At 55.2% G+C, this 27,917-nt stretch overlaps 1 protein-coding gene across 2 annotated transcripts in view; it reads left to right on the top strand.

Annotated features, from left to right (window-relative positions):
• The first annotated feature begins 435 nt into the window (after positions 1–435).
• The window catches only part of ADAM33 (ADAM metallopeptidase domain 33), a 31,942-nt gene continuing 4,460 nt past the window's right edge, over positions 436–27,917 (top strand). Inside the window, exons 1-20 of one of the 2 annotated variants that reach the window (XR_008745582.1) lie at positions 436–1,006; positions 4,096–4,178; positions 11,171–11,247; positions 14,684–14,759; positions 15,245–15,321; positions 15,896–16,082; positions 16,509–16,574; positions 16,689–16,760; positions 17,228–17,394; positions 17,500–17,584; positions 18,305–18,447; positions 20,736–20,913; positions 21,270–21,359; positions 21,716–21,911; positions 23,052–23,160; positions 23,711–23,915; positions 24,866–24,943; positions 26,072–26,180; positions 26,525–26,675; positions 27,317–27,407. Coding sequence is in view for 1 of the 2 variants with exons in the window: in XM_055794474.1 (XP_055650449.1) it covers positions 880–1,006; positions 4,096–4,178; positions 11,171–11,247; positions 14,684–14,759; positions 15,245–15,321; positions 15,896–16,082; positions 16,509–16,574; positions 16,689–16,760; positions 17,228–17,394; positions 17,500–17,584; positions 18,305–18,447; positions 20,736–20,913; positions 21,270–21,359; positions 21,716–21,911; positions 23,052–23,160; positions 23,711–23,915; positions 24,866–24,943; positions 26,072–26,180; positions 26,525–26,675; positions 27,317–27,407 (2,367 nt within the window). In the remaining variant the exon portion in view is untranslated. The remainder of the gene's footprint in view (positions 1,007–4,095; positions 4,179–11,170; positions 11,248–14,683; positions 14,760–15,244; positions 15,322–15,895; positions 16,083–16,508; positions 16,575–16,688; positions 16,761–17,227; positions 17,395–17,499; positions 17,585–18,304; positions 18,448–20,735; positions 20,914–21,269; positions 21,360–21,715; positions 21,912–23,051; positions 23,161–23,710; positions 23,916–24,865; positions 24,944–26,071; positions 26,181–26,524; positions 26,676–27,316; positions 27,408–27,917) is intronic. The other variant, XM_055794474.1, reaches the window with a different exon arrangement.

The raw sequence follows: 27,917 nt of genomic DNA on the forward strand, positions 1-27,917 counted from the left end.
TGTCCCTTCCGTTCCCAAAATGTCACCTTGGGCAGGCGTGCCCAGAGCTCCCTCGAGCACTTTGGGTGAGGCTGTGTTGCATGCAGCTTATCCCTCTTTTTAGTGTAAAATCATTTGCAAAGCTTTAATTACTAGCATTAATCAATGTTGTTATTGGGACTTTAATAACTATGGATGCGTCCTTGCCCTAACCCCAAAAGACTGGAGCAGAGAAGATGGGGGGGTGTTTGTGTGTGTGTGTGCAGGAACGAAGGGGAGCAGCACCTCATCCCCAGCGCTCACTGGGCGGGGTGGTGAGCTGGTTTGATCGGGCTGGGTGCTGGCACCCATCTGTAAGAAAAATATATTTCATATTAATAATAGTAACTGTGGAGAGTAGGGGGGTGGTCATAGAAGTGTCTCCGCTCTGTCTTGCCCCGGTGGGCTGCATGGGCTTCTTTAATTTCTTTTTCTCCCCCCTTTTTCGTGTGCAGGCAGCCTGCTTGTACCCCCTCACATCTCCCCCCGGAGCCGGGGGGTGAAGCTGCGGCGGGGAGCCCGGGGGAGGGCGGCTGCCGGCCCGGCTGCGGCGGGATGCCCCGGCGGGGGGAGCCTGGGAGCAGCCTTCACCGCCGGTCTGGTTTTCATTAAAGCAGCCCGGCTGGGCCAAGAAACACAGCAATAAATAAAGGCGAACAATACCTCCCCCCTCCCTCCCACCGCCCAGCCCGGGACCCGGGGAACCGGGGCTCCGGCCGCCGGCGAGCGGGGCCGCCGTGCCGGGTGCATGGGGCTGGCGGGGGGCAGCCGGCCGGAGGGGAGGGGACCCGAGCGCATAAGAGAGGAAGGCAGGGCTGGTGGCGGCGAGCAGAGGTGGTGACAGCCCCGGGGAGTGCCGGCATGGCCGGGCGGGCCCCCCGCAAGCGCTGCACCCGCCGGGGCTTGGCTGGTTTTGGGGGGAGCCGTGTTTTGTTGCTGGGGTTGTTGCTGCTGCTCCCGGCGCGGGGGGATGCTTCTGGACCCGGAGGTAAGGGGGTGGGGGCAAGGGGCACCCGCGGTGAGGGGTGGGGGGTACAGCGGGGTTTGCCGGGGAAGATGTAGGTCTTGGGGGAGTGGGGGGGGGGGGAAGCAGTGGGCAGCACTTCCTCCCTTCGGCCCTATTGCCCTGCTGGGGGTGTGCCCCCCAAATCCCCCCTCTCGGCTGGTCCCCCGAGCCCCATCCCAGCGCTGCCCGGGACAGGGTGGCTGGGCTCTGCGCTATGACTCTATATGGTCTGGTTGGGATGGGAGGGCTGGGACCAGCCAGCCCCCCCGCCCCCTGAGAGAGGGGCTGGATGCAGCTCCTCACTCCCCAGCACCCCGAACAGCAGGGACCCCCCTTGTCTGCCCATCCTGCACCTCCCTGGGGTCCCCACCACCATCCCCGCTCTGGGCAGTGGCACCCTGAAAGGGAACTGGCAGCAGCTGGTGCTGCTGATGCATGTTTTGGGGTGAAACTTGGCTTTTTCTGTCGTTGAGGAAATAGCTTATTTTCCCTAGAGGTTCCTATTGCTTCTCAAACTGGAGGACGAGGGGGGTTGCCAGGCTGGATTCAGCCTCCTGTAGCCTCTCTTCTCCATCCCTAATTCCTTCCATGACCCCACCAAGAAGCTGGGGCTGATGCTTCTCCATGCAAAGCACAAATCTTAGTATTATTTTTTGATTTTTGAGCATTGCTGGGTTCTCTGCTGCTCCTGAAAATAAGTTTTTCACAAAGTCCAAGAGAGTCCATGCAAGCCGTGCAGCTGGGAGAGGGATGTGGAGGGTGGTGGGAGCCAGAAACCTCTGTTTGGATAAAGAGGAGAGGAAGAGCAGACGGGAAAGCTGCCAGTTCGGCTGGAGTCTGGGTGCTACAGGGCTCATCGTGGGGCTCGGGCATCCCCCAAACACCAGGCTGTCCGGCTGCAGTGGTGCAAACAGCCCAAATGCCAAAGCAAGGCTGTTTGCAACTCAGCATTCCCAGAGAGGGCTGGGAATGAGCGTGCCTTCCAGGAAATAAAAGAGAAGGGGGTGGGTGGGAAGCCCCCTCTGCACTACATTTGGGGTTTATTTGACTTAGATTTTTAAGGTCCGATCTCATGCTCTGAGTCTCTCTGATTCCCAGCAAAAGCTTATAGCTAGGATGAGAGGAAATGGCCTCAAGTTGCACCAGGGGAGGTTTAGAATGGATATGAGGAAAAATTTTTTTGCTGTAAGGGTTGTCAAGCACTGGAACAGGCTGCCCAGGGAGGCGGTGGAGTCACCGTCCCTGGAGGTGTTCAAAAAAATATGTAGCTGTGGCACTTAGGGACATGGTTTAGTGGTGGCCTTGGCAGGGCTGGGTTAATCGTTGGACTTGATGATCTTAAAGGTCTTTTCCAACCTAAACGATTCTGTGATTCTATAGTCAAAACAGTAAGAAACTTAATAACCAAGAAGTTTTTACAGTGTGGCCCAAAGCCCAGCCCGTAATCCCTGCAGGACAGCTGCCCCTCGTGTCCCATTCTCTCCCCAGACAGCGTGGGAGAAAGACGGGCTTTGCAGTGAGCTGGGAACCGCAGCGTCTCGCTGCCCTTCTCCCTCTGTGGCAGCCAGCAAATTAAAAATAGGTTTTGGGTTTTTTTAAATTTGTTTGTTTCCCCTTGCTCTGTAATGGGAAGGCAGCAAACCCCGCTGGAACTGCTCGACCTGTGAGGCTGAATGCAAGTTGCATGGTAGCTGTGCCTCAGTTTCCCCACCAGAAAATGAGGTTTATATATGGCTGGGGGGTTGGAGGGCCTTGCTAATGCCTTCAGGGGAAGTGAGGAGATGGAAACTGGGATCGTGCCATCACCTTATCTGCAGTTATTCCTGGAATCTAATTACATGCTATATATAATGATAGCTGATTAAATGCCACTGTGCGATAGTGCCAGGCGTGTCCTGGGGCCTCGTTGGACAGACATGGCTGGGCTGGGTAGCTCGATCATGTTAAACACTCAATCTGCAATTCCCAAAAAATAACTCCTTTTTTTTTTTTTTCTTTTCAATAACTTCATCTTTCCTCAAGCCAAATCCCCCCAGATTGTTGCACAGGGAACCAAAACAAGCATATAAAATTATAAAGCCATAAGCCCCGTTATTCCACTCCCTTAGTAAATAACTTTGCCCTTTGCTGGGGAAGGTTATTAGATCCAAGCTTTCGCTGACAACATTTGGCTTGGCAAGGTGGTCCAACCTCTGACATTTTTCTAGACCTCATCCTCATGCTGCAGCATCTTCAGATTTTACTTCTTTTTCCTGTTGTTGTCCAGGCTTAAGTCATCAGTAGCTGCTCGCTCTGCTACAATCAAATACAGCCACATAGTTTAGGGAAAAAAAAATATATCTTAGAAAGTCTGTCTGTCTCTAATCGAGCCAAGGAATTGCTTGTACTGCTCTGCCCGGGGGAGCTGGGATGGCTCAGAGAAACCCGTAATGTGCTGCAGCTATTTTAGCTCCTCTGCTCCCTGCTCGAGCCCAGCTCTGGCTGGAAACATGGTGGTTTGATTTCTAGGTGATCGAACTACACTTCCCCATTCCATAAATGACGATGATCAATAGTGTAAAAGCATAAAGCCAAAAAAAAAAAAAAAAAAAAAGGAAAGCTCTTTGTGTGATTCACGAGTGACGGAGCAGGCAGGAAGATGCGCTGTTGCCTGGATAGGCCTTGCCCTTGCCCAGGGCTGGGGTGCTCGGTGGGGTTTGCCCAGGCTGGTTGGTGATGGCCGGGATGTGGGCAGGGTCTGGGTGGTACCACACATGCTAGTTGCTTCTCCAGGGTGGGTTCCAGGGGATTCATACTGCTATTTTGGGACCTGGGTGGGCAGCAATGCTCCTGGGAGGCTTCCAGCAGCAGGGCTGGGCCAGCAGTGAGGGTGCTGGCCTGGGGAGAGGGCAATACTTTGGCTTCCTGGTGATGTCTGTCCCCCAGAAACACCTAAGAGGTGGCCCTGGATGTTGACCAGAGTCCTCTGGTCTGTCTCCCACATTTTTCTCTTGATGTGGTGGTGAAGTAGCTCCCGCTCTCAGGGGTTTGCAAGGGCTGTTCACACGCTCATCAGATCGTCTTTTTCCCAGGACCACCATCCCATGGAGAGTGGGTCACCCCGCACTGGCTCCTTGGGGGCCGTACCAGACGAGCTGTCAGCCTGGCTGAAAAGGTAAGGGCAGAGATCATTCATCTCCCCTGTGCTGCGCGGCTGGGTCCTCTACCTGGAGGTCTTCGTGGTGGGACTCGGATGGAGATGTTGAGTTTGCAGAACCTGTGAGCAGGATGTCAGGTTTTCAGGACTCATTTCTCTGTCCTCTGTTCAGGGAAAGCAGAGGGTGCAACGGTGAGTTAATTACAGGCTGTCTTAACTACTGGGCAGTAGGAAGGGTGGCCAAGAGCTATAGGGAGAGTGGAAAGGGGCTGGGCAGTTTGGAGAAAGGAGGTGGAGGTAATTCATCAGACTGATGGTTTGGCCAGGGTAGACAGACCAGCAGTATTAACAAGAGGCAAAGCGCTGCCGGATTTAAGAGCGATGTCCCTGGGAAGACTGTGGAGAAGCTAGGTACAGCCTGCAGGGAAGAGAAGACATCTCTTTCTAGGGCTGCTCTGCGGCCTGTTGCACCCTCCCTTCCACCCCCACTGTCTCCAAATCCACTTTATGAGATATTTGTGGTGACCCTCACCTGGGTTTGGTGCTTTGCCTGACTCTGGGGTCAACTGGCTCTGCAGCTGCCCATCGGTTGTAGCAGCTGGTCCTTGTACCCAGCAGCTGGGAGGGTCCTGGGGGCTGTGGTCTCCTTCGAGGCAGATCAAATTGCTTCCCAGCAGAATGAGCACTGATGTGGATGTTTTGGGAAACTTGTGTTTTGGAGCTGAGGAGACTTGCTGCTGAGAAGACTGAGTGCTGGGAAGTGACCTTCTCTGGTGGCATCTCCCTGGAGCAGGGGCTGAGGACACAGCTTTGAAACCACCTGAGATGCCTCCAAGTGAGACCTCCTTGCTCCAGGCAGGAGATACCAAAGGCAGAATCAGCTGTGCTTCCCATCGGTGAAGCAGAGAGGGACTTTGGGCTGCCCTGAGGGGCTAGACGATTCCTTTTCCCGGGGAGAATCAGGAGCGCTGCTCCCATCATGCTGCCTGCTGGGAATTGTGCTTCTCCGGTAGCTGAAATAGCCCATTGTGTTGGGGATGCTGTGGTCGCCCTGCAGACATGTCCCTTCCCTTTCTAGCAGCCCTGGGTTGGTCTATATTTAGGTTGGAGGCCGCTCAGGACAGGGAACACATGGAAGCGGGAGGTTTATTTATACTCTAGCTAACACCCCGCTGCCTGAAATTGTGCTGGGTGGGTGCAAGTCGCAGGCATGTGGGGGGTTTTGGGAGCTGTCGGGAGAGTCTGGGGCCAGGGTGGCTGGGCAGGTCTCAGAGTGTTTCCTGGCATGTGCTCTGCCTCCGCTGGCTCCAGCCAGCCTGAAACAAGGAGGCTGCTGTTCCTTGGAGCTGGGGAAAGGAGGGGAGAGGGAGGGTGGTCGCAGCCGGGAGCAGGGAGGCTTTGTGAGGGAAGGATGGTGGGAACCAGACAAAGGATGGGGTAGGGGCGAGCGGGCTCCCCACTTGTGGAAAGAACCCCAAACCAGCCCTTTTCGTCCTGGTACTCCTGACATGTGTATTTTTAGGATCAATTCAGTCCGCCCCATCCACACCCCATCTCCTCCTGCCCTCCAGCAAAGATCCTGGAAATAAATATGGCTGCGTGATTGCTGCCAGCCTGCTCTGTTTGGCCGGGCACGCCTGGCTTTTGGGGCAGGAGCCTGCAAGGGGAAAACATCCGAGTGTGTGAAGTGGTGGGTTCAAGTGTGGTGATGGTCCTGAGGCTCCTTTCTCCCTTCCTTCGGGGCTGCTTCTTTGCACAGCAGGTGGGATGCTGCGGGGTGGCCTGTGCCACAGTCCCAAGGGTCATCACTGTATCTCCTTTCCCTCCTCCCGGAGGAGCAAGGTCACACCAGTGGGAAGAGGAGGAGGATGGTGGTGGTGGCCCTGCAGTCCCGTCGTGTGCGGGCTGGCGTGGCACTGGGTGGGCCAGACGCTGCCTCCCCACTCTACACCCTCCACTCTCCTATTGTTTGGGGCTGAACTCCCTGCGGGCTCGACGGCTCCTGACACACATGGAAGCAATTTCAGAGAGGCCGGGAAGGAGGTCGTGGGGACCCTGATTGCAAACAACTCCCTTGTTGCTGCTGGCTTGGGGTGGGATCCTGCCCTGCTGCTGCCGGCATCCTCCTCCTCCCACTCCTTCCCCCCAGCTCGGGATGTGGCACAAAGGCTGCCAGAGCTGACCATGGGCTTTTGCCATTTTTCAGAGGTGGAAATGGAGGTTGTACCCAGAATCCTGGCCCTGGCACCTCACTGGCACCCAGCCCTGAGGCACAGGAGTCCCCTGTCCCCACACTGGGGACACCCCCAGCCTGTCTTACTGCCTGTGGTGTTCCCTGCCTTATTTCTTTCCCTTTGTAATTGCTTTTTCTCAAGCATAGTTTCTCACTGCAGTGGTCTTAAACTGAAAGAGAGTAGGTTTAGATTGGTCATAAGGAAGACATTCTTCCCTGTGAGGGTGGCGAGGCGCTGGCACAGGCTGCCCAGAGCAGCTGCGGATGCCCCATCCCTGGCAGTGTCCCAGGCCAGGCTGGACGGGGCTTGGAGCAACCTGGGCTAGTGGAAGGTGTCCCTGCCCATGGCAGGGAGTGGGACTTGATGACCTTTAAGGTCCCTTCCAACCCAAACCATGCTGTGATTCTATAAATCACAAGGGCTGAGGGGTACCCAGGCAGAAGAGCCCCTCAAGCTCCCTCTGGGTCTCTCCTGGCACCTCATTCCAGCATGGGAACACCCTTGGCACTGATGGAGCATCCTTCCACCCACCGATTCCTCTCACACCGCAGGCTCATCCACTGGGTCCCTGGAGCAGCCACTGTCTCCCTGTCCTGGGGCTGGGACATGGCCATCCGCTTCATCTTCACTGACCAACGCTTGGAGCATCCCCTCTGGTCATGGTTGGGGTGTGATACCCCCATGAGTCCCCCCCGGGGAGTACCGCATACATGGGGGGTCACAGCTCTGCTCTGGAGGAGGAAGGGAGGAGGGGCTCTCCTGTGGTTTGGGGCTGGCTGCAGGTGCCAAGGACACGCACTCCTACAATCTGTTTCCTGCAGGGAAAACCTTTTTCCCTTTGCAAGGTGTGGCAGGACTGAGCAAACCCTGATGTGGTCCCTGAGCCAAGTTTGATTTAAAACAACCAAAACCCTGCCTCTGCCTCCAGGGCCTGATGCCCTACTTCCCCTGACAACCCCTCCCCCTCAAGCTGGCTGTCCTCGGGATCCTTTTCCAGTGAGCAGCTGGAGAGAGAAGCTTGTCCCTGAGATCTCAGATCCCAATCCCGGTGTGTTTAGGACAAGGCAATGTCCTCAAGCCATGCTCTTCAAACCCCAACTCTGCTGCTTTAATCCAGCTGCCTGGGGAGGACCTGGCTCAGCCATGATACTCCAGCTGTGAAACCCATCACCAAATCCTCTATGGAGCATCTCCTGGTAACTCCGATCCCCATCTTCCTTGTTACGTCCAGGCTTGGATGTGCTTCGTTAGGAAATCAGGGCTTATGGGACCTGCCCAAGCAGATGGCCAGGCTGTGATTTGAATGTGGATTTTGGATTTTGGCTTGACTAGTGATTTCCCAAGGAGCTCAGCACTCCCTGAACCCACTCCTGGGAGAGCCGCTCTCCTGCAGGGCAGGGGGAGTTTTCCAGCAAGGGCAGAGGAGAGAGTCTGGGTGAGGAGAATAGCCAGGAGCTGTGGGGAAACAAAGACCGTTTTCCTGCTCAAAGAGCAAAGCAAACCCCTTGGCCTCAGCTCCTCTGCAAACATCGCTGTGGTTTTTCTGATCAGCAGATTGGAAAAGAAAAATAGACTCGAGCTCAGCCCAGTGGGTCTTCTGGGCCGCTTGCAGGCTGGGTCCCGGCCAGGGCAGATTCATCCCAGCTGCTCTTTGCCTCTCTCAGCCCAGCCCCTGGTGGGACTGGCTTTGCTGGGATGTCCTGGAGAGGGTCCACCACCTCCACATCCAGCCAGGGCTGAGAGAAGGCAGTTCCTGCAGCCTGGGATAGGGACCAGTGCATCCTTTTCATGGCTGCTGGAGAAAGGATATGGTGGTGGTTGGGTGGGGAGGAAGGTGCTGGACCCTAGGAAGGTGCTGGGCCCCAGGATGATGCTGATTCCTGCTCATTCCTGGTGCACAGCATCTTGACAGGCAATTCCTGGGGACCTAGCTGCCTGCAAATTAGGCTCAAGGCAAAACTATCAGTGTTTAATTAATGTAATAACCTTTCCTGATCTTAGGGTTGAGTTACTTGGCTCCTGCCTGCCTGGCACAACTGGTGCTCCCTCCTCCTTCTTTTTACTGCTATTTATTTTCCTAGGGGCTGAGCTGGTTTCAGCCCATCCCAGCTGAAACCAGGATCAGTCCCCTGCTCCCCACTGCCCCTTCACTTGCTCTCAGGGGAAACTCTGAGGCACAGGGAAGGGGAGAGCTTGCGATGCATCACCTCGCAGGGGTCAGACGCAGATCCCATTAGCAGCAGCGGTTTGTTTCCCAGCCTTTGGCAGCCTGGGAGACAGGACAGTGCTTGCACGGGGAGCTGTGAATGCTGGAATAACCCTGTACACACACGTGTCCCTTTAAGACGGCAGCTGGGAAAGAGCATTTTGCCAGTAAAGGCCCTTAAGTCGAGGCAGGGAGTAATTGCTGGGGAATTCAAAACCGGGAAGGAGCCGGCAGGGACTTGGGGAGGAGGAGGAGATGGGCTGCGGGGAGTGGGTGTTAGGGAGATCAGAGATGGGGAGAAATGGGCTTGAAAAAAGGGAGGGTGAGAAGGGGAAAGAAGGGAAACGGCAAGAAAAATGTACAGACCATGTTTGGCCAGGGAGTGATGTTTGTATAAGATCATGTTCTAAAAATACAGCCATTTCCCACCATCACTGAAGGAGGGGAGCCCTCTGCCCTGGCTCTCTCCTCCCCACATTGCACAGGGCCCCTCGCTGGGAGCTGGGGGGCCATGGCCATGCCATGGCTGTGGCCGTACTGAGGGGGCTCGCCGGGAAGCAGCACGGCCTTGGTCTCAGTTTGCTTTGCTGTTATTATTTTTTTTTTTTTTTAAGTACTGTGTCTGGTCTCCTTTTTTGGAGCTGGGAATACAGTGCTGGAGGCAGAGAGGGAGCTCAGCCGACCCGACTCCGTCACCATGTCCTCAGGCTGCTGCAGGCTGGGGTGACTGTCACCTCCTTGTCCTCGGGAAATGGGGCCATGAGGACTCAGGCCCATGGGTCTCCTTGGGGCCAGAAGCACACCCCTGGCCAATTCGAGCAGCTTAATGGGGTGCCTCCATTGCTAGAGCTCTGTTTGGGGTGGACCTGCAGGAACACCCACCCTGGGAGCACACACCCCCTGCCCTGGGGTGCAGCAGTGGTGGTACCCAGCTGCCCTGCACCCCAAAACGCTTTGTCCCATGATGCTGCCCTTTACAAGCATGATGGTCCCTGAGAGGGTGGCCCTAGGGCTGCCAGGCTGGGGGTCCCCTGATCTCCCCAGTACCCAGGGCATGGGGTGGGGACTGGGTTGCATAAGGAGCAAAGCCTTGCTGGCCATCTCCATAGGGATAAGAGGGGACAGCAGGATTTGACCTCTGTTTTAGCCCAAGCTGAGAATCACCCAACTTTACCCCCGCCCCGCTGCATTCCTAGTGATTGGCTGCAAAACCCCGTGATGCTAAGAGCAGCCAAAGCCAGAGCCTTGTGGGGATGGCTCCTTCCTCTCCCCTTTCCCTCCACAGCTGGGAAAACCTTGCCAGCTCATGGCCAGTGTACTGGGACCCAGCAGTGGATCCCAAGCGTAGGGGCAAGGGCTGGTAGCCCGCCAGGGTCCCTGCATCTGTCATGGATGGGGAGGGACCAGGCGAGGGAGACGGAGCCAGCCAGGCCATAAACAAGAGACAGGGCGATGCTTTTAGTGTCCCCAGCGCTGGAGCCAGGGAAGGGATGTGGGGACATGGGAGGAGGGCAGTGCTTTTGGGCTCTAGTCCATCCTGTCACATGCAGACAAGCCATGCTGGTGTGAATCTCTGCATAGGGATCCCATTTAACACCCTCCAAAGTGAAGGAGTGAGTAAAACCACCGGCATCCTGGGGAAGCTGAGTCAATCATTTCCTTTTGCTGCCCCATGGTATTTTTAACAGTGCAGATATCCGGTGCCTGGGTGGTTGCTATATATTTCTTTACCTTGTAGGGGTGCACATAGGTAGCCTCTGCAGGGGATGAAGCCCTTTTCCCTGGCTCAGAAACTCCGGTAGGATGGAGCTGTGGTGGGATGGAGCGTGCAGAGACCCCACTCAGGATGCTTGTGGTGATAATCCCCATCCCATATCCCGTATCTGTTCTCCCTTGCTGCCTTTCTTTGGGGAAGCTGCCAGCAGAGTTGGGATTTGCTGTCTCACCCCCATTCTTGTGGGCTGAATCTCAGCTCAAATCGTCTTTTACCCCCTGATAGACTGGGAATTCCCAGGCAATCAAGCAGGAGGGTTTATTTCTTCCCTTCTGCGGGCTTGTGGCAGGGGATGGAGTAGGTGGAGCATGGAGGAGAGGCTGGGATGCACCCTGAGCTGGGGAGCAGAGGAAGGTGCTGGCGACCGGGATGGGCAGAGGAGATGGTGCCTGGTGGGAACAGCACAGTGTGCCCTGTGGTCTGTCACCATCTTGAATCGAGGGGACCGAGCTTCTGGGAGGTGAGAGCTGGTGTGTGTCTGTGTGGGTTGTCCCCTGCAGAGTGTCTGGGGATGCTTGGGGACATCCTGATCCTTGTGTCCCCACTCATGCCCGCTCCTGCCCAGGGGCATGCATGCTCTCCCTGCTCCCGTTGCATTTTGCAACTGGCAAAGCAGCTCCTACTTTCCAAACAGGGACAGCGCTCAAAATCTATTGCACCCGCTGTCCTCTGTGTTTCTAAGGAAGCAGTAAGTCCTACAGTAACACAGGCAGGCAGCAGGATGGGCCGGCACCTGGCTGGCAGCATCCTGGGCTCTGTCTTTTCTAACCCAGCCCCTTCTTTGCTTCCTCCATAGGTGCTGGCACCTGCCCGGGCAAAGGTGGCTGTCATGGCTGAGGGCAGAGAGCTCATCCTGGTGCTGGAGAGGAACCAGTAAGTGTCGGGGCTGGGGCTGGGGCTGGGGAAGGGGCATTGGATGTCCATGGTCCCACCTGGAGCAACAGCATCCTGGCTGCCCTGTCTTGACTCTCCTGCCCGCAGGGGAAGGGATGGCCCGGTGTGGCTTCCTGTCGGCTGCAGCTGATGCAGCAGTTTGGGCTGAAATGCTCTTTTTCCCACTGCCCACACCCATGTTGTGCAAGAAGCAGCCTTGGCTCGATGCTGTGGTGCAGGACCCAGCACGGGCGAGGGTGGTGTGAGGTGCTCAGGGGATGGAGATGTGCCAGGCAGAGGGTCAGCGGGACGGGGCTCTCGGGCTGCCACACTGCTGGTAGCGCTGATCCTGTGAGGTCTTTGGGGGTATCTTGTGGTGGGCAATGCCAACAGCTGGCAGTGATTTGGAAACCTCTGCTGCTCTTCTGCTGGACTGGTTTTGGGGTTGTGGCAGCCTGGCACTGTTCCTGATGACCTCGCCATGCAGCCTTGCTCAACTCTTTCTGGGTTTCTTCTTTGGTTCAGCTTGGATGCAGGTGCCAGCAGCATCTGTCCCCTGTGACACTCACCCAGCCTGCCATCTCCTTGTGCCAGGGCTGGAGCAAGGAGAGCAATCATCTCCATCTTCCTGCCCTGCTCTCCTTGCCCCTCTTCCCAAGAGCTGTGGCACTTGTCCCTTTGCGGGTTTGGGTCCCTCCTGGTGCCAGGCAGCCCCATGGTGGAGCAGGTCAGAAACCTGATCTCTGCAGGACGGGCTTCTGCTTCTACTTCTGCTTCTCGCCAGCAGCTGTGGGAGGCTTGTGCCTGGCAGAACCCTCTTCCTGCTGCTGTTTGGGTATGAAAGCAGCCATGGCGGTGTCCCCCAAACTGCCCTGCCAGGCAGCAGGGAGCTGCTTGGTGTGTGCAAGGAGAACTGGGGGGGTTCCCATGCACATTGTGTTTTAGGACTGTGGGCACGGCAGGGGTTGGTAGTGGGGCTTGAAAGCTCATGTGCAGAGCTTAGCCTTGTTCCTAGCTGCTGCACCAGCCCTGGAGATGTCTGTATGTCTTCTCATGACTCTGGCTTGGTATCACTTTGCAATGCTGAAGGGATGCGTGTGGCCAGGAGGAGTAAAGAGCATCCCTGGTGGCTGTGCTGCCTCTAGCAGGACTGGAGGAGCGTGGGGTGCTGCAGGATGCTGAGCTCTGGATAGGGCACAGTGAAACAGGTGAGGGGCTTGGTGGCAGCAAAAGGGAGCTGAGCACCCATGACCATCCCATGGCATCCAGGATCATTCATGCCACCCAGGACTGTCCCTGACACTCAGGACTGTTTGGTGGCACCCAGGACTTTCCATGACATCAAAGAGCATCCATAGCACATAGGACCATCCATGACACCCAAGACAGTTCTTGGTACTCATGATAGTCCATGGCACTCAGGATCATCCATATGACACTCAAGATAATGTCTGGTATCCAAGAGCATCTGTGGCACCCAGGACCATCCATGGTACCCAAGGCAGTCCATATGGCTCCCAAGCTCCACAGCACCCAAGACATCCAAGACTGTCTGTGCCTAGTGAGGTGTCTGCTGGGGAGACCAGTGCAGCCCAGGCCATCTAAACTGCTGTCTTGTGCCAGCTGACAGGGCTACCATAGCCCTGCTAGCTCATGGGTCAGTAAGGCCATGCTAACCTCAAATATTTTTTCTTCTGGTACTGGGAGGCATGGTTGGCCTCCAAAACCATCCTTTGTGGTGTTCTCCAACAAGGCCTCTTGTGCTGGAGAAGACACCTTGCTCTTCCTTCCCCAGGGCTCCTGGTCCTTGGCCTGCCCTGGAGAGGACATCCCAGTGGTTTGAGCCATTCTGGGACTAGCTGTGACCCTGGATGGGACTTGCTGTGTCCCCGGTTGGGAGATTAGCTCAACCTCCTCAGTTCTCCAATTCCCCAGGCATGACATGGAGGCTTTTGCTCCTCTACTGTCCTCAGCCGACCTGTCCCCATCCCTGTCTTCATCCTGCATAGGACCTTGTGCTTGCCAGGCTGCCCGCTGGTCCCTTTCCAGGAACAGGGCTGAGCTCCTGTCTCCTTCCTCTGCTGTAACTGGAGTTACTGGTGCCAGGCACCCACTCACAGGCAGACTGGGAAGCCAGGAACGTGCCCACAGTGACATTTTTGCACCAAACTAGTTGCAAAATAGAAACCAAGAGGCGGGAGGGCTATTCTGGGGCTGGCTGCTTGGTTTATTTTCTTACTGCAGAATAAAACTTCTGGGACAGAGCCAAACCCCATGAATTGAGGGCCAAACTGTCAGCGGGGGCAAACCCAGCCCTGCTTTGTCTTTCTCTGGATGGCTGAGACACCTACGTGCACGCTGCCCTGCCCGTGGGGGACCTGCCATCCCCACAGTGGCTGCAAGCTCACAGTGGGGTGCCCATCACCCTGGCATCTGGGCAAGGTTGCGCAGATTTGGGCAGCGTGGGAAACCCCCATCCTCTTCTCTTCTCTTCCACCATCCGTGGGGTCATTTCAGTTTAAGTCCCCCACATCTGCTCCCCAGCAACCCCAGCCCCATTCACTCACTGGCTGTGAGCTCAGCTCTAGCTCTTCCCCACGGCAGGATGCAATTCGTCACCGTGGGATGGGACTGTGTCACAGACAGCCCTGGGACCGGCCACGGTGGGAGACCGGCGGCAGCTGGGTGGAAGCTGAGGCACATGGGGTGAAGGCAGGGGGGTGTGCAGGCTTTGCTAAAAGCAGCCTGAGGTTTCTCACGATCAGTTCAGTTTTTTTGGGAAACCCCTGCTTTGCTGCTGGGGTGTTGGGTTGGGAGCGTCACCCTAGATGTGCTGTGAGTGAGGTGAAGTGACATGCCGAGGGCTAAAGGGGGTGACTGTGTCGGAGACCCCAAACATCCCAGTGTCCTCACCTGGATCCTGATTATGGGGTTGACCCTTTCTTCTCCCAGCAGGATGCTTCCCCCTGGGGACTTTGGGAGTCCCAAGAGGGGTTTGGTCCCTATGGAGAAGCTGTTACCCTGCCTGGCTGCTCATCCTTGGTGGTGGCAAGGTAGTCTCACCATGCCTGAGTCCTCTGGCAGGGGATGGTTGGGCAGCTGGACTCCCCCCATGCAGGTCCCCCATCCCAGACCAGCAGGACCCCAAAGCAGTATGGGCAGCCCCTTCCTTGCTGAGATGCAAGGGGGCACATTGGACTGTGATTCTTGTCCCCACTGGCCACAGGCACCTGGTTGAGGGCCAGACCTGATGCAGCGGTGATGACCGTGCTGCCAGCTCCGCTACCTGAAGGTCTGCAAGGGGGGCTGAAGGGGGACCACATGGATAGCTCAACTCTGCTTGGGTGCACGGGTCTGGGCACAGAGACTTGTTGTGTCCCTGTGATGGGATGCCCAGAGCAGCTTGGGGGTCCTCACCCCTCTCCTCTCTCCGCAGGCTGCTTGCACCAGGCTACACCGAGACGCACTACACCACGGATGGGCAGCCTGTGACAGTGTCCCCCAACCACACGGTGGGTGCCGGGGCATGGGCGTAGCTCATCTCTGTTTTTCAGGGTGCCTCGGCACTTGGGATGAAGCCAAAGCCCCACCAGGCTGGGTCAGGGTGTTTTCACTGGCAGCATCCCCGGCGCCTGTCGCAGGAGGAATGCAGCAGCACGCGGCTCCTGTATCTCTTGGCTGTGATACAGCACCTCAGGAAATAAACACACGCAGCGCTGGGCTTGAGCAGCCCTGGCGCTCCCCAACGTCCACCCACCGGCCATTTGTCACCCTTCCAGCACGCTGAGCCAGGCGTGGGGTTGTCTGTGTCCTGGGCTGAACTGCCGGAGCCAGAAGCCTCCTGGCTTCATCCCTCCCATTCCCCGGTGCAGAGGGACACAGCTTGCCTGGCTGGGAAAGGCAAATTGAGTGGTTTTTTGGGGTGAGCATGTGGGGTTTGTTGCCGCCCAGCCCTGCGTGGTGGTTTCTAATGGAGGTTTTCATCACCTTTCTCCAGGACCACTGCTACTACCACGGGCACGTCCGGGGCTATGGAGGCTCCTGGGTTGTCCTCAGCACCTGCTTGGGAATACGGTATGGAGACGTGCAGGGCAGGGGACGGGGTTGTGGGGCTGATGAAGAGGGGGATGGATGTGGCTGCCCCCTTCCTCCCTGCAGGGACCCCCTCTGGGGACCCCCCAGAGGAGCACTGATGGTCCTGCAAGACCAGCTCTAGGTGCTTCACAGGGCTGATTTTTCCATCACTCCCCTCCCATCCTTCACCCAACCCCGGGGGGTGGGGGTGGGGGGTGGGGAGGGCAGTGGTCCAGCCGTTCTTCTGGCAGCGTGAGCTGCCTTCAAGAAAATTTGTCTCTGGTGCTGACAAGAGCCCTCACCATGCAGCAGGTACCCCAGAGCTGAGCTTCTCCTTGCCGCAACCTCCAGCTGCCACCCCACATTCACGTGGTCTGACTGGCATGGAGCTTTTAATGCTAAGGATGTAATAGCTCATAGGGCTGCACTGGCAGAGACATCCACCTCTTGATGTTGCCCCCACCCCGGGTATGGACCAAGCTGAGGTGCAGTGAGTTTGTGGGGTCTTGTAGGGGCTGGGGGAGCCAGAGTTAAAGCACCACAGGAGCCATCGGGGGCTGCTCTCCATTGCCAGGGGCCTGATAGTGCTGAGCAGCAACACCAGCTACTACCTGAAACCCCTGGGGACCCCCGAGCCGGGCCACCACCTCATCCACCGAGCAGAGCACTTGCCCGTCAGAGGAGGGACCTGCGGCCATGGCAATGATTTTGGGAGCACCATCGCTGACATTGCTCAGCTCTTCCAGCCGGTGTACCACCGGGTAAATCCATCCTGGGGTCCTTTGCTTGCAGAGGGCTGGGAGTGGGGCTGTCTGTACCCCAGCTAAATGCCTGCAGCTTGTGGTGGAGTGCCTGTCACCCTGGCATCTGGGCAGGGTTGCGCAGGCAGATGGGACGTGAAGGGTCTGCATGGGCAGTTTACATAGTTTGAGTTTGGACAGGAGACCTCAAAGGAAGGGTGTGTGGGTTGGGTACTGGTGCTGCATCATATGGTGTGGGACATGATGTGAGGAGATACTGGGAATTGCACTGTAGCCACTCAAATTTTCCTTGTCACCTCATGCCTCAGTTTCCCCTCTCTGCTGTCCTTCCTGAGCAAGCTCTCTGGTGTCTGGGAAGCCTGAGATGCCCAGAGCCATGGGCTGCCTGCTTCTTCACTTCTCTGAGCCTTGCTGTCTGTCTTGCAGGCGAAGAGAGATGCCTGGAGGACCATGAAGTACATGGAGCTCTTCATTGTTGCTGATCACACACTGGTGAGTGCCGTGGGGGGACAGAAACTTGGTCCCCCGCTGCAAAGCTGTGACATCTCTCTGTCTCCCTCCCTGCTTTTCCTCCCGTGACCCTTCCCCATCCCTGTCTCTCTGCAGTACAGGAACCAGAACCTCAACCTGGGCCACACCAAGCAGCGCATTGTGGAGATTGCAAACTACGTGGACAAGGTAACAGCTGGTGAGAGGGACCTACTGGTCCTTGTGACCACCTCCATCATTCCCAGTGCATGTGGGAACACCTGAGCTTGGGGCCAGCCTGGTGGTGGCTCTTAGGGACTGTCCCCATGTCACTAGGGCTATGAGTTCAGATGACAGATGTGAGCATGTTATGGAAAATGTTTTGCCACCCATCAGCTGAGCAGCAGCAGCCAAACATATGCTGGCTCTTGCCCTGTTGTGGCGATGGGCATCAATCCTTGACACAAGAAGGGACAAGTTTAGGTGTTTCCTGTGCCACCCTGACTGGCTCCTGTGTCCACAACCTGTGTCTGTAGAGTTCATGCCTGCAGGTGACGTTGGGTCACCCAGCTGGAGGGAAAGCACGGAGACCCACCAGCTGAAATACTGTGGCAGGGATGGAGGATGCACAGCAAATGCCACTCCTTGTCCCCTCCATCCCTGTCCCCTCCCTGCAGTTTTACAGGTCTCTGAACATCAAGGTGGCCCTGATCGGCCTGGAAGTGTGGACGGAACGGGATCAGTGTGCCGTGACCAGCGACGCCAATGCCACGCTCTGGTCCTTCCTGCAGTGGAAGAAGGCGCTGAGGTCACGCAAGAAGCATGACAATGCCCAGCTGCTGACGTAAGCATCCTTACAGACCTCAGGGCAGGGGGGTCCCAGCTTGGACTGGGGTCTCCAAACCACCCCTGGGGTGCTAATTGCCCCTCCATTCTCCTTTGTGGTCAGAGGGAAGACATTCAGGGGCACAACCATCGGCATGGCCCCATTGGAGGGGATGTGCAGCGTGGATAACTCCGGAGGCGTCAGTGTGGTAAGAGGGGCGTGGGGGTCTCCACTGCTCCTCCCAGTCTGAGGGACCCCATCACCACCTTGTCTTGCTGGGGTTCTTCATGGGCTTGGAGGACCAGCTGTCCAGGGTTGGTCCTGGGATGCAGCCTGAAAGCAAATGATGATGCTAATAGCTCCTTAACCCCCTCAGGTGTTGGCCAAGTACTAAGGAGGCTGAGAAAGGTTTAAAGGTCCCACCCCATGTACACCCCCAGCTTGCAGCTAGCAATAGTGTTGGGATCTCCTGTGTTGCTTCTGCCCCTCATGTTAAATAACCCTGGTTTGTTCCTTGCTTATGCTCTCTTGTTTTGTAGGGTCATCTCTTCCCTGGATAACTCTCCTCCTCCTCCTCCTCCTGATGGGGTGATGGTGGCTCTGGTGACCTGTGATCCCTAGGCAGGGTGGTGGTGTGGGGCACCAAGTTTTCTGGTTTTTAGGATGCGCCTTCCAAGGCCCCAGGTTTTCAGCAGATGGCTCCAGCAAAACCCTTCCCAATGGTCCCATGCAGGACTTCTAGGAGACCAAACCTCACTTCTGCCATGAATCCTTCTCCATCCCTCTCTCTGTCCCTCCCACGGGATCCAGTTGCAATCCCCAGGGATGTTGCGGTCCCTCCATCACCCCAACCCCATTCCCTGCTGCAGGATCACCCCTCTCCATTGCTTCTGGCTGCTGTGCTGACACATCCCCTGTCCCTCTGCAGGACCACTCAGAGCAGCCCATTGGAGCAGCTGCCACTATGGCCCACGAAATCGGCCACAATTTTGGCATGAGCCACGACAGCACGGGCTGCTGCGTGGAGGCCACCCCGGAGCAAGGTGGCTGTGTCATGGCAGCGGCCACCGGGTAAGTGGTGGTGGGCATGGGATAGAATTATAGAATCATAGAATCATTTAGGTTGAAAAAAACCTTAAAAGGCCCCTAAGCCCCCTGGCAAGTTGCGGATGCTGTTGCAGCTGGGTGGAGTGGCAAGGGAGTCCCATCCTGCAAGGCACCACTGGGGGTGCAGTGCCCCCTTGCAAAGGAGGACCCGGCTGGTTGCCCTCCTCTCCTTTTGCCCTGCACACCCCAATTCCCTGGAGCAAGCACATCCCAGTGCCCAGGAGCAGGCAGGGATGGTGGTCTCTGAGGGGTAGCAGCCCCCATCCCAAAAGAGCTAGGGATGGAAGCAATCTGATGTTGTCTGCTTGACACATGACAAGAACCCAAGGCATTGTCCTGTGCTAGCCCACACTTCAGCACCATGAATTTTTCTTTGTTGTAAGGCCGGAGGGTCCAGGGGTGCCCAGTCCCCAGTCATGCTGGCAGGGACTCCGGGCATCGCAGGGCTGCAGGTAGTGAGCTCACATCCCTCGCCCCAATCCTGCTAAATCTGGATGCGGAATGCTCCAGAGTGGCAGTCATTAGCTTTCATGCTCTCCAGAATCCATCTGGGGTTTGTTTTCCTTTGCTTTTACCCTTTCATTCAGCCCAAAACTGCTTGAAACTCAGCTGGTTGGTGCCACTGTCCTTTTGAAAATCCTCCTGTTAGGTTTTCCAGCTCCCAACAATACAGTCACCCCAGATTACCCTGTACTGCAGGAAAGCAGCTGCTTATTCCTCTTTATTTGAACCCACCCACTCTTCCAATTAATAAAAACAGTCAAAACCCACAATATGGTTTCGGGGTGTCTCCAGGCTACTTTCTTGTGGCTCTTGGGGCTGGCAGACTGTGGTGCTGATGCCAGGGGGTTTAGGCTCTGCCTGGGTGGATTGTGGCAGGGAAAAGCACCAGCTTTCCAGAACGAGGCAGTTGTACACTTGTTTAGTTATCCAGCTGATCACTGTCCTGCACCCACCCACTGGAGCTGGATGCACTGGTGCAAAGCAGTAGCAGGTGCTCTAACTCAGTTGTGCCCCTGCTCACCCCTGCCAGCAAAACTCTCTGAGCTGACATCCCTTGTGACATTTCCTCCTTCTTATTTTTGCTGAAATATTTTTTTCCCCGCATGGGCAGAAAACACATTTTTGACTGTCTTCATCCTGTCCCTATTTGCATGTTCATGTACCAGCTTATTGGGTGTATTTACTTGCCCACCATCCCATAACTTGCATGGACTTACAGCTTTCCCTACAGCTCAAGAGATTACCCCCAGACTTCAAAAATACTTTTAGAAGAAGCCCTCTGTATCATTTTGGAAATGAGTTGGCCTAATATGAAATGAAACTTTTTTTCAACGATAAGAGGAAGTGAAACCAGCACTGAAATGGAGCGCGGTGCACAGCTCTTTCTGCTTCCTCCTTCTTAGTACATCACACAAAAATCCCCACAAATTTGTGCAAAATTACCAAAGAACCACGCTCAGAGCTGCTCTAGAAAATCACTGTTTCTCTTCAGCTCCTTATGAAAAAGGCCAGTTGGGCTGTTAGAGTAATGACCTTACATGTTGTAGGCTCTTTTTTTTTAATATTTTTTTTTTTTTTCTGCTCAGGTGTTGTAAATGATTTCATATGGGATTTTTTGGTAATTCTTTTCCATATTTATTTAGTTTTTTAAATGTTTTTTCTCCATCTCAGCCTCAGAGGCATTTAAATAGCCCTGAGCGGGTATTTTCCATCAGCGGTTGAGTGATAACAGGCACATATTTAGCAGCCAACCTCAGCAGATAGTCACTGCACATGTGGAGAGCTGCCTTGCGGTTAGGACGAGGGTGTCTGCTGTATCCCAGGTGGAAGGGACCGAGGCACAGAAGGGACACCTACACCAGCATCAAGCTGACAGAGCCTGCAGGCACAGGTGCTCCCTGGGCTTTGAGGTTCAGATCATGGGGGTCTCCAATCTCCAAAAGGTTTCTTGCTGGAGGGTTGATGCTCTGAGGGTGGCGTATAGCAGCTCTGCTTGTCCACCCCATCGCATTCTGGAGAATATTTGGGTTCAGTGTGGTGTCCCTTTGTTGTCAGTCTGGTGCTCAGCCATGCGAGTTGGAGTGGGAGATGTTCATGGTCTTGATGCATCTGGCCGATGGTGGCTTCTGCTCTTGGATGTGTTTGTGCCAGTTTGCCCTGTCCTTATTTCCCAGTTCTGACTGGTTTTCCACCTTCTCCTGGTCCCAATCACCCTGGTTCCTGTCCCTCCCCATCTAACCCTTGTGCAGGCACCCCTTTCCTCGTGTGTTCAGCTCCTGCAGCAAGAGGCAGCTGGAGAACTACTTCCAGAAGGGAGGTGGCATGTGTCTCTTCAACCTGCCTGACACCAAGGACCTGGTGGTGGGACGGAAATGTGGCAATGGCTTTCTGGAGGAAGGAGAAGACTGTGACTGTGGGGAGGTGGAGGTATGGTGCTGGGTCCTGCATTGCTTTCCTGCAGGGGCTTTTGCAGCTCAGCTCAGGTGCTGGGTGGCAGGATGTGGAGAGGGGTATTTCCAAGGGAAAGAGGTTTGCTGGTCACCACAGGGACTCCATCCCAAGGGCTTTTCCTGGTCCCACCTTCCTAAATTCATTAAACCTGGTCCTGGCTTTCTTCTTGACTTTGCCCTAGAGTGCAAAGGGGCACTTCCTCATACCCCCTGTGCCTCAGTTTCCCCGTTGGCAAAAAGAGAAGAGTGATGCTGTGCTGGGTGGAGAAGGCAACAGTAGGGAAGGGACGGAGTTACTGACCTTCGTGGTGTCTGCTCCTTCTCCCCACGCAGGAATGCACCAACCCGTGCTGCAATGCGCACAACTGCACACTGAAGGAGGGAGCCCAGTGTGCCCACGGTGACTGCTGCCAGAACTGCAAGGTAAGCCACCCTCTGTGCCCCCCACCATGCCCACCTGCCCATCCATGGGCTGAGCAGGGAGATATAGCCCCCACCATTCCCGTGAGACTCATGTGCTGCATGTCCATAAGGTCAACCGCCCTCTCTGCGCCAAATGAGGAGTGTTATGTGTAAACTTGTGTCCGCAGCAGTCTCTGCTGGCTGCTTTATGGCTGGGGTCCAGGAATGTGGTTTTATACCCAGACAGCCCCCATACAGACTCACACAGGACACACTAGATGGTTTATGGCCCAAGCTGTGCCAGGAGGCAGCAGCAATCCCAGCTCGGCCCCTTTGCTGTTACTTAGTGCTGGTATTTCTCTCTCCTCCTGCCACAGCTAAAGGTGGCTGGGACGATCTGCAGGGAAGCAGCGGGATCCTGTGACCTCCCTGAATACTGCACAGGCGCCTCACCCTACTGCCCAGCCAACGTGTACCTCCTGGATGGCTCGTCCTGCGCCTACGGCGAGGCTTACTGCAACAACGGCATGTGCATGACCCACCACCAGCAGTGCGTCCAGCTCTGGGGACCAGGTGAGTCCCACCAGTCCCAGCCCCGCATCCTTGCCACCTCTCTGCAGAGCAGGAGCCATGGTGGGTCTCAGCACTGTGCCTGCATGTGGGGTCCCCATGCCCCCTGCCCATGGGGCCGCAGGGTAGCGGATGGAGGGGTTGTGCTGTCCCCGTCCAGGGTTGGGATCTGCATCCACGGGGCTGGCGTGGAGGGCTGGGGGTGCTGTGCATGGACACTCACAGGTGTCTGGTCCTTTGCTATGCCCGTTTACCCTCTGCCTATGGTCCCCATGCTGCCGACAGCCCATACACTACATACAGCCCCCATGCTGCGTATGACTTCATATGCTGCAGGTGACCTCCATGCTGTCCTGCAGCACATAATGGCTTCAGCACTGCATACAGCACGTATGCTGCACAGACTGTATATGGCTTCCTCACTTCAGTTAGCCCGTGTCCTGTATATGGCCCCCGCATTGCCTATGGACCTTATGCGGTATACCGTACATAGGTGATATGGATCATAAGGCGTACGTGGCCAGATGTTTCGTATGGTTGCTACACACTTCATATATGTATATATATAATATATATATAATATATATATATACACTTTACGTGGCTGCAGGCTGCCTAGAGCCCCCATGCTGCATATGGCCCATAGCTTATATGCTCTATACGGCCATCTGCTGTGTATGGCCCCCAGCTGTGTACAACCCCATGCTGCATGGGACCTCCCCACTACATAAGGCCACGTGCAGCCACACGCTTCACCCTGCCCCTGTGTGCACTACGGTCCCCACACCCACACTCCCAACACCCTGCTGGCTGCTTCCACCCCGTACAGGGCACATAGGGCCCCACTTGCACAGCAGTGCTGCCGCGCCCAGGGCCAGCACCTGTGGGTGCCCCTCAGAGAGCTGCAGCAGGCACAGGGGGGAATCCTCCTCCACGATCAAAATCCTCTGCGTGGCCCCAGAGAAAAGGGAATTTCATCCTTCTTGTGCTGTTCTTGGCCCCCCCACCCGCAGCAGCAGCTCTCTGGGAGAATTTCCCATGGTGTTTTCTCCATGAGCATCCAGCTGCTGCTCCTGGTTTTGGTATTTCTCCCTGCTGGCTGCTGTCCCCACCCCACGCGGGACCTTTCCTTTTCCTCCGCAGGTGCCTGGCCAGCCCCAGATGCCTGTTTCCAGGATGTGAACATGGCTGGCAACACCTACGGCAACTGTGGCAAAGACAGCCAAGGGCGCTATGTGAAATGTGACAAGAGGTGGGTGCAGCTCTGGCACCCATGGGTGCCCCATTTCCTCCTTCCACATGTGCAGCCCCCACACTGCCCACCCCTGCCAAGAGGTCCTACCTCAACCTCCTGGCATCACCCCTTGGGCCAGCTTCATTTTGGACCTGCAGAAGTCACCAGGTCCTTCCTGAGCTGAGTCCCCATCATTGCTGGGAGGCAGTCCCACCATGGATGCAGCCTGAAAGGAAAGGCTTTTTTTTTTTTTTTTTTTCCTGAAGGGAAAAAAACCAGCAGGAGGTGCTGTTTAGGGAGTGTGTGCTCTCCACTATTCCCAGTTAGACCAGGAATGTTAGAGGGACCCACCCAGCTTCTTTCCTCCAGCATTTCTTTGTGCTGTCAGTGATTTAGCGAAGTCCTTTCTGAACCTGCTGAGCCTCTCCCATCACAACCTAACATGGCCATAAATTCAGAGGGAGATGAGCCAGCAAGCGGTGGGGCAGGGGCTGATGGGGCAGGGAGGGTGATGTGGCCGGCGGTACCCACATCTCCTGCTCTCAGCTCGGCTGTGCCCCGCTCCTAGGGATGCTATGTGTGGCAAGATCCAGTGCCAAAGTTCAGCTAAGAAGCCCCAGGGGACCAACACTGTCTCCATCGACACCACCATCCGCTTCAACGGGCGAGAGGTGAAGTGCCGAGGCACCTACATGTACACCGCGAAGGATGATGAGGAAGATCTCTCTGACCCTGGGCTGGTGATGACTGGGACAAAATGTGGAGATGGGATGGTGAGTACCTCTTCCTAGGACTGGGGTTTCCTGCAGGAGATCATCTCCTTGGCTCTTATCCCACCTCCAATGTGGACATTGGTTCTTCTCTGCATTGCAGCTGGGCCATGGGATGTGGTTTCCTCCACAGTTGCAGGCATTGCCCTGGTGACATCTCAGCTGGGGCATTTGTAGACATCATCAGATGTTTGTGTGTAGGCCACCACATTCTTCTCTCTGGTCTCCATGCTTCTTTACTGATTTAATGCATAGTGGAGCAACCCCCACAAGAATTGCATGCCCCAGGACTTGATGGATGAGGCTTCCTTCTATGAATAAATTGTTTCCCAGGGGAAAGCTGTGTTAGGAGTCAAGATGACAGATCCAAACAGATGCTGCTAGCTGAGCATTAGTCTCTTTTACAGTCCCTGCATCTCCAAGCACTTTACAGAGGGTTAGTTCAGCTGAGAAAGGGCGGAAGACTGATAGACAACACGGTAGCAGGGATGCATGCCAGAGCTGGCTGTGGAGATGTGGCCGTTACTATTCGGCATTTTAATCATGAAATTGTCATCCCAGTTTGGGATGGAAGGCCAAAATGTTGACATTTTCATGAGAAAGGATGGCTGGTCTTAAAATCCAGTGTCGTTTTTTTTGGCTTGGTGCCTGTGTTTTAGGGCCAGATGGGAAATGCCTTCTCTGGGAGCTGCAAGGTGGGTTGCCAGGGGAGGGGGTGGTGGGGGTGGCTGGTCTCTGCTGAGCCGTCCTGGATGGGGGAATGGCAGAGGTTTCCTGGGCTGTACTGAAAATTGGAGTGAAATGCTTTTTCCTGGAACAATACAATTTAACCAACCGGCATTTTCCAACGGACAACATCCTTCCAGAGGACTCCCATCTGTGAAGCCAGAAGATCACTGTCCCCCCCTCTCTTGGGTCTTTCTCTAACCTCAGCTTTCTTGGCTCCCTCTCAGGTTTGCAAAGATCGCCGTTGCCAGAATGCCTCCCTTTTTGAGCTGGAAAAGTGTGTTTCCCGGTGCAACGGCCATGGGGTGAGTTACTGCCTGAGACCTACAGCAGGCTTCTGAGATGAACCAGCACAGGCTGCCCAGAGCAGCTGTGGATGCCCCATCCCTGGCAGTGTCCCAGGCCAGGCTGGACGGGGCTTGGAGCAACCTGGGCTGGTGGGAGGGGAGGTGTCCCGGCTCATGGCAGCGGGGTGGAACTGGAAGATCTTTAAGATCCCTTCCAACCCAAACATTCTGTGATTCTATGATTCTATGAGCGCAGATTCTCAAGCAAGTCCAAGTGTCTCCCACAGGGATGAGTCTTGCAACACAGTGGGCATCTGCTTTTCATAACTATCTCATGCATCAGCTATGGGTGAGACTGAGCTCAGATCTTTGCTCACCCATGTCCAGCTTAGAGGAAGAAGATCATTCATGATGCAAGGACCATCTGCAAAATTTGAATCAGGGTCTAATATAAACTGGAGAATGTTTAGTGCTCAGAGCAGGTGCCTGTTCCCTCTGAGAACAAAACAAGAGTGAGAAAGACAACTGGGACTGCAAAAAGGCAGGGAAATAGTTCAGCAAATAGAAAGAGCTGCTATTGTCCAAAGCTTAAAGGCTACAAAGATGTGACCTCTGCAGACCGCAGGGCTTTGTCAGATAAGGCAACAACAAACTGCTGTAGAAAATCGTTGCTGGGTTATGTAGAGAAGTGTGATAGGTGAAACACCCAAATTTACCCTTCCATTCTGCTCAGCATCATCAAGGCTCTTGGTTTGGGTTCTCTGCTTCAGAAATGCTATGATTTAATGGGAAAGACCCTGAGGGCAAAATGTTTACCAAACTTCTGGCTTAGCACAAAGTATTAAGGGCACCAGGCTTGTCTAGTCCAGTGGTGTGAAAACTGAGGGTGTGAGATACCTGTGTTCAGGTTTTCTGCAAAGAGCAGGGAAATAAAAGTATCAGCAAGAAAATGTCTCTGTACATTGCAATCACAGATTTGAGGGCAACACAGGCACGATCCAAGTGATGTTCAAGGGGTGAATATTGGCAGGGGTTAAGCTCCTTCACCCTGAACTCCTGCCATTGGCCGTCTGCTCTTACCCCCACTGTACAGACCATCATTTCCATACCTCCCTGTGGTCTCCAACCCTCCTTCTCTCTCTACAGGTGTGCAACAGCAACAAGAACTGCCACTGCGATGCTGGCTGGGCTCCCCCCTACTGCGAGAAGCCGGGCTTGGGTGGCAGCGTGGACAGTGGCCCCGTGCAGCGCGATAGTGAGTCACGACTTCTTGTCTGCTGCCTTATGAGGCTGGTGGGGCTGGAGCGATGCCACGGGAGGGGGACATGGGGTGGTAAAGGTGCTGACAGCTCTGCTCCCAGATGTGCTGTGTTGGGTCCCTTCAGGAAGGCTCACAGCCTGTGCCCAGCTCTGGTTGCTTGGTAGCCACCTGTTTTTATCAGAGGCCGCTGGATGGTCCTGCTTCCTTTTTGGAGGTGTGATCAGTGATGATGTCTCTGGCCTGGGTGGCTGGGAATGGGCAGATGGGACTCCATCGAGTGAAGCTGGAGGCTGCTGGCTCTCCCAGCCCCACGCTCATCTTTGTGCTTTCCCTGCCAGATCATGAGGCCATCTTAATAACACTTCTGCTCATCTTCCTGCTCTTCCTCCCCGCCCTGATGATGATCATCTACTTTTGGTACCGTCGGGAGAACTCACTCCTGAATAAATGGATAAAGGAGATGAGGAGGAGGGGCCAGGAGACATATAGGTGCGTGATGGCTCCTAAATCCTTTCTCTTTTGAGGACCCAGTGAGACTCTGAAACCTTCTTTTCTTGCCACTGGCAGCATCCAGCCTGGTAGGAAGGGTTGTGGGGGAGCTGGTAATACACAGGGTCTGTTTCAAACTGGTATGACACCTGGTCTGAGATATGAAGAACAATCTGGGAAAATTGGAGGCACTCAGCTCTTCCCAGAGCAGAGGACAGGAATGGGCCTCTGGATGAGACAATCCCAGAGAATGATGACAAAGGTGATCTGGTACCAAGAAGTTTTCTCACCATCTGCTCCTAGCAGGCTGCAAGAACTAGAAGGGGTCTAAAGGAGCACTGAATGTAGATATTCTTATAGTTTCCCCTCCCAATACAGGTACAGACACACATGCACCTCAGAGCCTCTGCAATAATTTGAGAACCTTCCCCCCGCCCTGCCCCCCAACCAACCTCCTTCATTACCTTCATTATCTCAAGACAGTCTTCTCATCCCTGCTCATGCAGCACTGCAAGACTGTCTGTTAACAACCTGTTAACAGAGATAGGATCTCCCCGATGTGCAGCATTTTGGGAGGCAGCTGTTGCAGAAATGGTTGCTTTATTTTACCATCTGTGATTGATGTTTGTGATCCTGGGCAGGAGCAAACCCATCAGTCGGAAGTCAACCAGTGGCCATCCCAAAGCTGCTTTCACCTTGCGGAACATTTCCACCTCCAGCCATAGTAATAAAGTAAGTAATAACTCACCTTCCAGGTTTGCTTCCCTCCCTAGGACGTGGTATGTGTGGGCGATCACACCTACCTCTAGCAACTGGGCAAGCAACTGGTGTTTCGTGCCAGTTTTGCATTGTGTCTACACTGTGAGCCCTTGCTTAGTAGTAGACATCCCTCCTAAAAGTGAGCCTGAGGAGCTCTGCCTGCTCAAAAACAGCCCAGTGATTGCCAGGAGCCTCCACTGGGAAACTGCCCAGCACCATGGCAAAGCTTAGCAGGGGCTGTGCAGCCCGCCGATGACTTTGTCCTGGGTCTCTGAGGAGGCAGATGCTTCTGCTCTGGTGACCTTGGGATGGGTAAGCCCAGGGCTCAATTTAGGAAGAATTTAGGTTTTTTGAACAATGGCCACAGTGCCTGAGAGCAGGGCAAAACAGATGATGCCTCCTGTCTGGTGGAAATCTGGGATGGATTTACCAGAGCTGACCCTGCTCCGGATCTCCTGAGGCCAGCACCTTTCTCATCCCTGT

The sequence above is a fragment of the Falco peregrinus genome, chromosome 2 (genome assembly GCF_023634155.1).
Source record: "Falco peregrinus isolate bFalPer1 chromosome 2, bFalPer1.pri, whole genome shotgun sequence".
Taxonomy (NCBI): Eukaryota; Metazoa; Chordata; class Aves; order Falconiformes; family Falconidae; genus Falco; species Falco peregrinus.